We start from the raw sequence: 13,744 nt of genomic DNA on the forward strand, positions 1-13,744 counted from the left end.
AAAATCTTAAAAACAAACAAAGCATTCGATATCGATTTGTTAATTTTTTTTAATAAGAAAACAACCCAAACCTCCCTCCCTCCCTCCCACCTTCATGTAGTGTTAAAATCCATTAAACATCTTATAAATACTTGCAAGATGTCTTGTCTGCAATTCCTTATTTCTATCATCTCATGCAAAACGAGGAGAATGCAAGGCAAGGGCGAGAACAATAAAAGGTAAGCTGCTACATGACGTTCTTAAATTAAAGAAAAATCTTAGAAATTTTGGGGAAAAAACATCCAACCATCGTATTTGACATAAATCGATGGATACATTATTTTCAATGGATTGACACATTATTTTAGGTCATTAGATATATATTTTTAAAAAGAACACCCTAAATCTCCTTCCCTCCCTCCTTCTTTGCGGCATGCGGTGTTAAAAGTTCATTACACATTTTATATATGCTCTTAAGAAAACAAAACATCCAACCATCGGTTTCGACATAAACATCTGACACATTATTTTAGGTTGTTAGATTAGTCATTTAGAAAAACATCCCAAACCTCCCTCCCTCCCTCCCTACCTACCTGTGTACAACGTGCACCATTCTTTTCTCTCTGTTTTTATCTCCTTGACAATTAAAATTATCCATATGGGCAAAAAAACACAAATGGACCTCCATCTATTACTTATATCCTGTTAGGCATCTAACGACTTTATGCCAACTTAATTAATTTCTCTTAACATGCATATGAGGGCTATGTACCTATACAAATTGACCTTGATACTTTTAGAATGATCTTTGTAGGCGATAAATAAATACTTTTAAGAAAGACAATCATAGTGTCCGAATTACACATATGATCTATGAAGTCACTAATCATAGCAGGTATTCATCTAGCAATATAGACAACAGGTTGAAAAGTGTGGTTGGTTAAACATCATACTGATAAGCATTTGGGTTGTACCTAGGAATTTTAACAGTGGAACAACATTGCAGTGGCGTTAGCAATAAATCAAGTCAGTTCCATATAGGAATTAAAGACCATGTCCATTTCTTTTTTTTTTGTTAAACTTGCTATAGTACATTGTAAAGTTTTGACGTAGAACAATCTAGAAACATGTATTCATTACAAGACAATCCACTTTAGTGATGATTAGCTAAATATACTATGACCATTACTTCAATATTTTATGGGAGAAAATTTAGAACGTATGCCTTTACCCCATGCCAAGTTATATGCACTAATATTTCCATCACAAATTTAATTTAGGGTATTTTAACTCGTCAGAAGGATATCTTATAACCCCAAAAGAAATCGAATAATATCTTTTTTGTTTGATTGCATTTTAAAATAAGTTTAATTTTAGTTTAGGACATAATACAAGATATTTTAATAAAAATCACACAAAATAAGTTTAATTTTAGTTTAGGACATAATACAGGATATTTTAATAAAAATCCACTTGCATAAGGTGCCCGCGCATGTGCGCGGGCTACCTTTCTAGTTAGGCTTAAAAGATTCATCTCGCAAATTAGTTGCAATATGTGTAATTAGTCATTTTTTAGCCTATATTTAATACTTCATGCAGGTGTTCAAATATTTAATACTTCATGCAGGTGTTCAAACGTTTGATGTGACAGGGTGAAAAATTTTAGGGTGGAATCTAAACATGGCCAATATCATCAAAGGAAAAGGTACATATGAGGTCCCTCAACTTGTCATCAAATTATAAAATCGTCCCTCAACCAGAAAATCAGATATACAGGCCCGCTTATATCTGGACAAGTCTTTTCTGCACACTTTCTCCTCACTTATATGCACTCGGGAAGAAATTGCTCCAGGCCAAGCATGCTTAACCTCAGATTTCTTTCGAGATCTGTCGCGACCGGGAAAATTGCCTTTTCCCGAACGCCAGTGTATTAATCCCCGTCCCAGGAAAAGCCGGGGTACACCACACAAACATGATATAAAAGACACATCTTTATTATATCGATAATATTTACATTATTACAAAGGCGCTTCAGGCCTGACAATCAAAAATAAACAGCAGCGGACTAGCGGGCCTACGGCTCCATCTTCACAGGCGCTCAACTGGGGTATAAGCCAGGACTCCACCTAAGACATCTTCTCCAAAGCTTCTCTTACTGAAGAGGGGAAAGATTGAGCAAGAATGAGTACAACCACAGTACTCAGCAAGCCACACCGGAGATGCATAATTAATGCAAGGGGGGTACAAGGGGATAATAATATAGGGGTTAAGTTTTGCAGTAAACAGCATTTAAAAGTCACTTAGTTGCCCAAAGCCATTTTATAAAGACGATCCTAGAGCTACACAGTATTATTAAACAAGGCCGTGAACCCTCACGAACCTGCCTTAACCCAAGGCCTACGATGATTCAGACCGAACTGGCAACCCGACCCTGGGTCCCAGCTCGTCCCAAGCCAACCCAGGCCAACCATTCCACATTTTAGTTGTTGAGCAAATTTTAAGAATTAGAACACTGACTTGGGTACATTGCTCGGCTTGCCCATAACCGAGGGCGCGGCTATTCGAATAGATTATACTCTGATCAGAGGTGTACATCTTTACCCACAAGACACATCTTCCTCACGTGTAACCACGTGCCACATACCACCACGGTATACGGACGGAAGACGTGACATAGTTTCCAACCCATCCTAGCCATAGACAAGAGTACCGACCCAATCCCGCCTACGGCCGGAACCTCCGGGACAGGCAGGCAGGACTGAGCCCCAAGTAGCAGGGCACCAACCCTCTGCCACGACATCTCGACTACCGGGCCGCAGCTCGTGTAGCCTTCATTTGCCCTGGAGAATGTCCATCGACCCCCGACTTCATCCACCTCCATCCGTGTACTTTTGTTTATAACCAGACTGAGCCACAAACTAAGCCTTACCCACTAGACATGTGGAAGTACGGTAGTGCTTTGCAACAGAGGCCCGAGCTTAATCCTTATAGTGGCCGGGGTGCTACTTCCCACAACTGGCATGCACCCAAACCCCATCGAAAACAGGTTTTAGGGGTTTTGAAAGAGGAAGAGAGGTGTATGTCCAATTCCACCATAATCCAACAATTCCATAGTGTCCAAATGATATGAGACTTCCCAAAGTCTAAAGTTATAAAACCACCTAATGTTGCCTAATTAACCAGCGAAGCATCTACCTAAGTTCATACTAGTGGAACCATAAATAGAGTACCCACTAGTTGGGGTTTTATTTTCCTAGGGTGAACAAGGTAATAATAACAATAGCAATAATAATGTCTTAACAACGATAAATAGGCATGGCTAAATAAAACAGTGATAACGCGGGAATTTAAATAAAGCGGTAATGCATTAATTTAAATCAAAATAATTTTATAAACTGGGATTCAATATGCTCAAGGATGATGTGACTTGCCTTGCTCAGAGAGAACGGCCTTCCGAACCTTCGGCGACGACCGCGAACCACGCTTCGGGAACCTCCGGAACGACGAAAGCTACGCGAAGCACACAAGCAAAGCTACAAGCCTATAAAGAAGCAATAACAATACATAAAAAGAAAGCACAGGGTTCTTTAGGTTTTAACAAACATTAGGAGACTTGAACGGGTCGATTCGGAGTTCGTATGACCAAGATATGATCATCCGAAGTTTAATGCTGTTATATGGAGATTTGCGGATTATTATAATTAAGCTTTGCAATTATAAAACATGTGGAAGCGCTAGCCTGGAAAAGACAGGAAGGCTGCGCCGTTGACATGCGGACCCCACATGTCAACCTAAAGGACCGCGGTAGACCGAGTACACAGAGACGGTCCACGGGTCGACGGAAGCGGACCCCGTGTGTCAACCGAGGCGAGTGGCCGACAAACGGACTCCACTAGACACCACGCGGACTGCACACGTGAAACCACGCGGCTTCCGAGTGGGCACACTAACAGGGTCACCACACACACAAGCGAACGACTACCGACACCGGTACACGGGTACCGGGGTCGACAACCGCACAACGGGCACGGGCGACACCGAAAGGACGAGGACGGGGCAACGAGAGGAGGAAACCTTACCACCACGCGACGAGGCGTGGGAACGACAACGACGAACGGGCGCGGCGGAGACGGACGGCGAGGGAACGACTTCGGCGGCGATCCTTGAACGAAGGCGAGACGCGGCCGGCACGGGGCTTGACGACGCGGAGGCGAGGACGAAGAAGAGGACAGGGCTGCAGCAGCTCGCTTGACGAACGCGGACGACGAACGAGAACGGCTCGACGGAGGGACGAACGTCACGACGACCGGGAACGACGAGAGGACGACGGCAACGACGACGACCGGGACCGGCGAGGAGGCGACGAGGACAGCCGGCAGCGGCTGCACGGGGACGAGGACGGCGTGGAACACGCCGCAGCGATGACGATGACGGAGGCGGCGCCGCGAGACGACGAGCCGGGCGACCGACGGGACGTCGACGACGAGAACGATCGGAGACGACGATGAAACGATGATGGCAGGCAGCAGCGGCTGAGCGGAGGAGGGGACGGCGTGGAACACGCCGCTGCGATGTTGGTGAAGGTGGTGGTGCAGCGGGGCGACGAGCCGACGAGGAGGAAGGAGAGGCCGGCGCGGAGATGACGGCGTTCCGGCGAAATTCGGGCGACACCGTGGCCTGGCCGGGAGAGAGGACGGCACTCCGGTGCCGGGAGAGGTGGTGGCGACGTCGGCCGGCGCACCGGGGACGCGGCAGAGGCGGCCGGAGGCGAAATCGTGGCGGCAACACCACGGTTGCCGGCGGGGAGGCACTTCCGGAGGTCTCCGCGGGAAACGGAGGGTAGGCCGGCGAAGAGGAGGCGGCTGCGGTGCTGGAGGAGGCGACGGCGCGACCGGCCGGCGTGGTGACGCGGCGGCAGGGGCGGCTGGAGGAAGGCCGGCGCCGGAGGGAGAGAAGGAGAAGGCGGGGAGAGGTGGTGAGGCCACGGGGGGGGGCTTGGGAGGAGGCTAAAATGGTAGAACGGAGCGAGGGGGTTGCATTTTATAGGCGCGGGGAGGGAGCCGGCCACGGGAGGAGCGGGAACGGCGGCGGGAACCACGGCCGGCGGCAATGGAAGGCGGCCGGACTTGGCGCGTCCGTTCCCGGGGATTGAAGGCACGAATCAAGGGGGAATTTGGGGGCAATTGAAGAGGATTCAATGGGGATTAATTTCCCCTATTTAATTTTGGAATCCCATGAGCGAATCACACGGATTTGAGGGAGGAAAGGAGTAGGGTTTTCACGGGAGAGAGAGAGAGGTGGCCGGGCGGCTGGAGGAGGAAGGCGACGGCGGCCTGGCGCGTGGGCCCCACGCGGGGCGCGCGGTCAGCGCGCGCACGCGCGCGGCACGGGTGGGAGCGCGGCTCGGCTTGGGCCGGGCGAAGCCGAGGCGGCCCAGGAGGAGAGGAGGGAGAAAAGGTGGGCCGGGAAGGAGAGGAGGGAGGGGCGGCCCAGAAGGAGGAGGAGAGGAGGGAGTGGGCTGCCCGGGAGGGGAAGAGAGGCCCGGGAGAGAGAGAGGGAGAGAAGGGGAGGGAGAGAAAGAGAGGGAGGAGAGAAGGACTTCGGGCTGGGCTTGGCCCAAAGGAGGAAGAGGAGAATTATTTTTAGGTTTTTTCTTTTTATTAAACTTTGATAATTGTTTTTGTTGCTTAATAATTATTTCCGGTGCTCTGAAAATTCAAGTAAAATTTGAGGGCTCCTTTTAGACCAAGGAGAATTTAACAAAAATTCTCCGGGCCACATTTGAATTTTTCTTGTACGTATTTTTAGTGTTTGCCAATTTCTTTTTCGAATTTTAATTAATTCTATTATTCCTTTTAGAAAATGAATTTTATTTTGGAATGAATTTATCAGGACGTGACAAGATCGGCTTCCGGAAAAGAAGTTGCAACTTGTTGGTACGAGTATTCTATTAATCCTATTAAGCTCTAGGCCGGGATGTTACACTCGCCCCGCCAGCCTCCTGTCCACTCACTGGCCAACTTCCCCAGACGAGAAGAGTGGGAGAGGGGAAGAAAGGAAAGAAAAAGGGAAAGAGAGAGAGAGAGAGTGATGACGTGGTCATCCTGATATGTGGGACACACGTGGGCCCACGTTAACTCGGCCACCACGTCAGATAAAACCGGGGTCAATACCACCAAGGATGTGGCTACACAGCTAGTGGTAGCTGGTTTGTCTAAACCAGCTACCACTCCATCTATTAAAGATAGTATCTACCTATACTTCAAATAAAATTTTCTCTTAAACTACTCATCCAATCTATGATCCGATTACACTGTTGTGTTCGTAACAATTAAATCTTTATAACAAAATCTCACATGATTATATTTTGATGAAAAAAATATAAATTACTTGGATAATATATCTAAATTACATTTAAATTTCACTAAATTACTTCTTGGACATAAAAAAGTAATTCAATAAACCTAAAAGTTATTCCATCAATGTTATTTACAATCCATGAAAGGTTTTATCTTCTTTTCTCATTCTATATGAAAAGCGAAAACGAAAGGAAAAAAACAATCGGTGATTAAACGGATTTACAGAGAGTTACTTCTCAACCATGCAAAAGTTACTTCCAATTAACATTGAAGTTACTTTTAAAAAATGTTAAACTTACTTGTGTTGATATGTACTGATTAAATTTAATTTCTAGATAAAATCATATTTTTATCCCTACAATGAATTTACTTCTAATATCGTGATAAAATTACTTTTGTGTTGTTTTAAGTTACTTTTATAATATATGTAAATTACTTTTAGACTTTATTGAATTTATTTTTATATGTCTAAGAAGTAATTTAGTCAAATCTAAAAGTAACTTATATATATATATGATAAAAGTAACTTACGTATATAATAAAAGTAATTTACAAATATAAATATTTTTTCATCGTAATATAATATGTAAGATCTTGTTGTGAAGATTTTGTCAGGGTTATGGATACCACATACCTAACAGTAGTTGACTAAATCTCGGCAGGACCCACTACATATCATGTCCTATACGGAAGCAACCTTCGGATATAGGAGGAGTTCCGGATAAGGAAAGACGACCACCACGATCAACACACACAAAGGATCAACACCCAACACAATCGACATAGAAGCCACAACATAGAAGCCTACATACGCCAAGACACGCCGCCGGATATCGACTTCAGGGATAAGCACGGCTAGTACCCTACGGTGTCTCCGGATACTGTCAGGAGAGACGGAAGCGCTATCTTTGATCTCGCTAGGCACGGATTCAAGGAGGAAGACTACCCTGTTGTTGACTACGAGTCAGATCTTCAGACCGCCATGTCGACAACAGTTAGATAGGCTACCCCAAATATTGTACTGGTGTGATTATGGTGAATAAGAGCAATACTGGCTTCGGCCAACAGGATGTAGGGTTATTACCTGACAATTCAGGGGCCCGAACCTGTATAAAAATCCTTGTCTCCATCTCTTTTACCTCAGTCTCGCGTATATCCTAGCACCGACGATCCCCATGCCATGCAAATACCGTAGTCGAGATATCGAATGTCGACAGTTGGCGCGCCAGGTAGGGGGATTTTGGTGCTTCAAGGTTTCGATGAGATGGGTTTGAGATATGGACTCTCCAAGTACAAGCTACTCGGCGACTTCGGCTGTGGGGAGATCCAACCTATCCAAGTATATCTTCTGACTAGATCGGAACCATCATCGTCATCGACAACTTGGTCTATCGAGATCATCCAAGCCTCAAGCTCCGCGACATACCAAAAGATGTCAGATCGCATGATATCGAACAAGTACGCAACAAGGTAATTGGTAGATTGGTTTCTTAAATTGATCTACTAATTTCGTAGATACATCCGGCATGTATTTACAAAGGTACGCAATATTTTATATGCAATTTATCGTACCTATTCAGATCATACAGCATTGTCAGATCTATGATTTATTATGTTTACCTAGAGCATGTTTTTTATACAACATCTATTGCGCGAGTGTTTCTGATGTTAGGCCGACTACAGTCTAACACTAGGGGCTCCCTCTGTTTTCTTCTGTATAAATCATGCTTGTTTACGGTTTACATAATACCTGATATTTACATCTGCTAGTTATATCCTGATAATACTAGAAGATCCATGCAGTTTTTTGAGTACATACTCGATATTATCTGCTATATATTTTGCCTTCTAGAAAATATTTTTCAGGAACAATTGAGCACTCGAGTAGGTTGTGGTCGAGTACACTGTATTATCGAGAATAATCTCGACAAATGCAGAGTCGTCGCGCCCAACCTACCAACGAAGACCGACAACCTATCTCATAGCACCGGCCATGGCTGGACTACTCGAGAAAAGGTTGTTAATGGATAATTCCTCGCGAATGCCGTCGGCTTGATCACCCGACATGATTGCGAACGGACATCCGGATATGCTACAAGTTGGGTATGTGAGTCATGCTGGCCACATGAGATACACATGTAATAAACCAACTCTAGCGCCTCCATTGGTGTTCGAGAGATAATTCTACTCGCTCGCTGGTTCCCGAACCAGTACGTAGCAATCTCTCGCACCGCAACTTCCATTGGTGTCGAGAGATAATTCTACTCGCTCGCTGGTTCCCGAACCAGTACGTAGCAATCTCTCGCACCGCAACCTCCATTGGTGTCCGAGAGATAACTCTACACGTTCGCTAGTTCTCGAACCAGTACGTAGCAATCTCTCGCACCGCAACTTCCATTGGTGTTCGAGAGATAATTCTACTCACTCGCTGGTTCTCGAACCAGTACGTAGTAATCTCTCGCACCGAAACTTCCATTGGTGTTCGAGAGATAATTCTACTCGCTCGCTGGTCCTCGAACCAGTACGTAGCAATTTCTCGCACCGCAACTTCCATTGGTGTTCGAGAGATAATTCTACTCGCTCGCTGGTCCTCGAACCAGTACGTAGCAATCTCTCACACCGCAACTTCCATTGGTGTTCGAGAGATAACTCTACACGTTCGCTGGTCCTCGAACCAGTGCGTAGCAATCTCTCGCACCGCAACCTCCATTGGTGTTCGAGAGATAACTCTACACGTTCGCCGGTCCTCGAACCAGTGCGTAGCAATCTCTCGCACCGCAACCTCCATTGGTGTTCGAGAGATAATTCTACTCGCTCGCTGGTCCTCGAACCAGTACGTAGCAATCTCTCGCACCGCAACTTCCATTGGTGTTCGAGAGATAATTCTACTCACTCGCTAGTTCTCGAACTAGTAAAATGTAGCAATCTCTCACACCTTAACTTCAGATGGTCGAGGGACGACTACAACAATAACGCAGCGGTCCTCGCACCATGACTTCAGATGGTTGAGGAACAGTTACGACTAGTCTTCGACCGGCAGCGTAGCGGTCCTCGTACCACGACTCCAAATGATCGAGAGACACCTACTCACTAGTTCTCAACCAGTCAATCGTAGCGATCTCTCGTACATTTACTTCTAGTGGTCGAGTTTAGACTACATCTGGTTCTCGACTAGCGGTGTAGCGATTCTCCCACTACCCTGACTTCTAGTGGTCGAGTTTAAACTACACTTGGTTCTCGATCTGCGGTGTAGCGATTCTCCCACTACCTTTACCTCTAGTGGTCGAGTTTATACTACATCTGGTTCTCGACCAGCGGTGTAGCGATTCTCCCACTATTTCTACTTCTAGTGGTCGACTTGCGACTACCACCTAGTCCTCGACCAGAGGTGTAGCGATTCTTCCATTACCTCTACTCCAACAAAGTTGACATCAGATACACAAAATCGCCAAGTGTTTTACCCAGAGATCCCTTACCACAAAAGACACCTAGCGTTGAAACCTATCCTAATGTCCCTTTACGCCGTATTAATAAGGCCTCTGAGGAACCTAAGGGAACTTCGGCTGGGGACGCCCAGAGCCGATAAGGCCTTGTCGGATCCTTCAGAGACGAAAGACCATGTAAGATCTGGTCGTGTAAGAGTTCTCGCCGTGCGTATTAACCAAGCCGTGTAATCGGAAATTGGGTTTTCCAATTTCACGGCTGGGGGCTAGAATCAGTGCTTGTTCAACCGAGGCAGGTCAAAGGTCCAAGAGTCTTATCCTCCGAGAACGATTCTCCGACGACAAGGCTGGGGGCTAGGGAGAGTGTATAACTCAACAAACTGACTGATCGGAGTCGGTAAAAGAGTAGACGCTCATATACAAAACATTGGTCTGTAAGTTTAATTCATTTTCAGTTTTCCATACATATTATAACATGTCACCCTTTGAGCATTCGCTCAGGGGCTATTTGTATCTAATATTCTTTTCTGAGTATTGATTTTAGGAAAATTCTATTCGACATTATCGAAGATCGCATGTCTCTATGGTTCTACACCAAGATCGACTAAGGCGAATACGACAAATATTGACAAGGCTCCGTCGCAGATTATGCACTTTCTCGATCACTCGAGAACGGTTGATCGATCTCGACAAGGAATACGGAATGAACAAATGGTGTACCCGCCGAGATAAAATTTCTTGACTTCAATCCAAATTCTCGATTACAGCAAGACGGGAGACTAAGACGGGAGACTTAGTCGTATGCTTTGTACTTTCTTGTTTGACGTCGGAGATTGACTCAGACAAACCCTTTAGGTGTCCGCACGAGGCTGATAAAGGAAGTCTAACGTTATCTCTGAACTTATCGAGAACGGTCACGTGCGCTCGATAACAGTTCCTCCAAGGTCTGCGGTTGAGAATATGAACTCGTTTATTTGCATTGAAGTCGGGGGATACTGTCAGGGTTATGGATACCATATACCTAATAGTAGTCGACTAAATCTCGGCAGGACCCACTACATACCATGTCCTATACGGAAGCAACCTTCGGATATAGGATATAGGAGGAGTTCCGAATAAGGAAAGACGACCACCACGATCAACACACACAGAGGATCAACACCCAACACAATCGACATAGAAGCCACAACATAGAAGCCTACATACGCCAAGACACGCCGCCGGATATCGACTTCAGGGATAAACACGGCTAGTACCCTACGGTGTCTCCGGATACTGTCAGGAGAGACGAAAGCGCTATCTCTGATCTCGCCGGGCACGGATTCGAGGAGGAAGACTACCATGTTATCGACTACGAGTCAGATCTTCAGACCGCCATGTCGACAACAGTTAGATATGCTACCCCAAATATTGTACTAGTGTGATTATGGTGAATAAGAGCAATACCGGCTTTGGCCAACAGGATGTAGGGTTATTACCTGACAATTCAGGGGCCTGAACCTGTATAAAAGTCCTTGTCTCCATCTCTTTTACCTCAGTCTCGTGTATATCCTAGCACTGATGATCCCCATGCCATGCAAATACCGTAGTCGAGACATCGAACGTCGACAGATTTAATTGTAATAAACATAATTGTAATCGGATTATAGATCAGATAAATAATTTGAGAGAAAACTTTATTTGAATGAAGAGGAAAAAGGCATACATGATCTATTAAAAAAAAGGCAGGCAGGCACTACGTTGATCCTTCTCATTGAGCCATTAGAGCGCGGCCACGCGGATGTACGTCAGGACGACAAGCACGATCGAACAGCTGTGAGGCGTGTCGCGTGATACGACTAAAGCGAGAAGCCTCTTGGTTTAGATTTTACGTACCACCTAAGGACCTAAACTAAACCGGTTTTGTAAGTTAAGGATCTCATATATTGATTTTCTGGTTGAGAGACGATTTTATAGTTTGATGACAAGATGAAGGACCTCGTACGTACTTTTCCCTATCATCTAACAGAGCAGCAGCATGAGATGAACCCAGTAGATTAAAAGCCCGCATGAAATTAACTATACAGCGACCGAAACATTTCGGCCGTGTTTAGTTAAAAAATAATTCTTCAAACTTCCAACTTTTCCATCACATCAAAACTTTCCTACACACATAAATTTTCAACTTTTCCGTCACATTGTTCTAATTTCAACCAAACTTTCCAATTTTGGTGTGAAACACAGCCTTCGCTCATTGGCCGGAGAAATAAGTTCATCTGAGGTCCCTTGACTTGTCAACGAATCCGATTTTCGTCCTTCAACTGAAAAACCAGATACAACAGGTCCCTCGGCTGTCAAAACCAGTGACATAGGTCCCATAGCGGTTTGGACGGTGTTTTTATCTGACGTGGTGCTTACGTGGCAATTCGACCGTGAAAAATAACAAAACCTCTGGGACCCACATGTCAGCTTCACACATACAATAATTTCAAAAAATGGTGGGGCCCACCTGTCATTCTCAATCCCCTCCTCTTCTTCCTCCTCTCTCCCTCCCCATCTCCCCTCTCTTCATCTCTCCCCTCTAATCCCTCCTCTCGCCGGCGGAGATAAGGACGTCCTCCATTCCCACCCCCATGGGCCTACCGATGGCGGCCGCCGCCCCTCTTCTCGTTGCCCGCTGCGCCTGCCTCCGCCTCCGGATAACCCGGCGGAAGCCGCGGCAGCCGCCCGCATGTATTCAGGTTGAACGACGCGCGGGACTTGCCTAGCGCGATGGACTCGGCGGCGGCAGAGAGGCCGAGCTCCTACGCCGTCAACTTCCCACCGCTGCTGCCCGCACCCGCGCCCGCGGTCGCCGGCGCCATGGGTGTTGCCAACCACAAGAGTGTGCTGTGCATGAAGTGGAGGGAGGGGAGGTGCCACAACGGGGTAGCGTGTCGCTACGCTCATGGCGAGGAGGACCAACGAATTGTGCCGGAGATGAGAGTCGGCGGCGGGGGGACGTCCATGCATGCCCGGAGCTCGCCACCAAGGGATGGTGCAAGTTCGGGCTCAACTGCAAGTATTGCCATGGCGGCGTGTAGGATTGAGGAGCAGCGCCATGGGAGGGGGGGGGAGTCCTTCATCTTACCACGCTCGCGGAGGAAACGTCAGGTTAGAGTTAGCCAGACTGAATCCATCCGAATCATCTGGTCAGCTGTTTTGCTTCTGTTGTGGTCAGATGAACCACTGGGTTTTTGTTGCTAGATCGAGTCTACTCTAGTCATGCGTTTGATTTGATTATTCGACTCGTGAATCCATCCGAATCTGAATTCGACCAAGGACCAATACACTGTTTGTTTCTTTTTTGGTCAGATGAACCACTGCGAGTTTTCATTTGTCAGGGTCTAGGAGAACAAGATTACAAGAACTGATGAATTTGATTTTGAGGGGCGCCGCGGCTGCAGGCTCTGGGCTCTGGCTCGGCACGTTCGACGGCGCCGACACCACCGCGCGCGCACACGACGCCGCCATGCTCGCGCTCCGTGGCCGCGCCGCGTGCCTCAACTTCGCCGCTTCGCCCCTCGCCCGTGCCGCCCCCGGCCACCCTCCACAGCGCCGCCGACGTCCAGCGCTCCGTGGCGCGGGCTCTGGAGGACTTCGAGCAGCGGGAGTCGTCGTCGTCTGTGTTTCCACTCGCCATCGACATTGTCGCCGAGGACGCCATGACCGCCACATCCGAGCCGTCCGCCACGAGCGACGACGATGCCATCACCACCACCACCAGCAGCAGCACGACCGATGCCGACGAGCTGGACGCGGCTGTCGCCGCTCCGCCAAAATGAGCCATGTAGGTGCCACCTCAGCCAAAACCAGACACAATACTATCGAGGGAACTTATTTAAACGGTTTCTTAAGTTGGGGATCTGCACTGGACGACAAATAGAGGGACCCAGAGTGAACTTATTCCTTGACCGGATGAAGAGCCTAAATGCTAAGTGGGTG

General features: G+C 47.0%; 1 protein-coding gene across 1 annotated transcript; it reads right to left on the minus strand.

Annotated features, from left to right (window-relative positions):
- Nucleotides 1–1,952: 1,952 nt before the first annotated feature.
- On the minus strand, nucleotides 1,953–13,589 carry LOC136351682 (vegetative cell wall protein gp1-like). Its single transcript, XM_066303945.1, has 4 exons — nucleotides 13,302–13,589; nucleotides 4,059–4,985; nucleotides 3,411–3,489; nucleotides 1,953–2,134 (listed from the first exon to the last, which is right to left on the minus strand). Exons 1-4 carry the CDS (start codon nucleotides 13,587–13,589, stop codon nucleotides 2,106–2,108), a joined length of 1,323 nt encoding a protein of 440 aa, XP_066160042.1. The 3' UTR covers nucleotides 1,953–2,105.
- Between the last annotated feature and the right edge of the window lie 155 nt (nucleotides 13,590–13,744).

The sequence above is a fragment of the Oryza sativa genome, chromosome 9, assembly GCF_034140825.1.
Source record: "Oryza sativa Japonica Group chromosome 9, ASM3414082v1".
Lineage (NCBI taxonomy): Eukaryota > Viridiplantae > Streptophyta > Magnoliopsida > Poales > Poaceae > Oryza > Oryza sativa.

What these genes read in the sequence shown, in the direction of transcription:
- LOC136351682 (XM_066303945.1), bottom strand. Translation starts at nt 13,589, where the DNA reads ATGGCTCATTTTGGCGGAGCGGCGACAGCCGCGTCCAGCTCGTCGGCA. An exon ending in CCACGCCTCGTCGCGTGGTG is followed by an intron (nt 3,490 to 4,058) that starts GTAAGGTTTCCT and finishes TGCTTCGCGTAG; the next exon opens with CTTTCGTCGTTCCGGAGGTT. An exon ending in GGCCGTTCTCTCTGAGCAAG is followed by an intron (nt 2,135 to 3,410) that starts GCAAGTCACATC and finishes TCCCCTCTTCAG; the next exon opens with TAAGAGAAGCTTTGGAGAAG.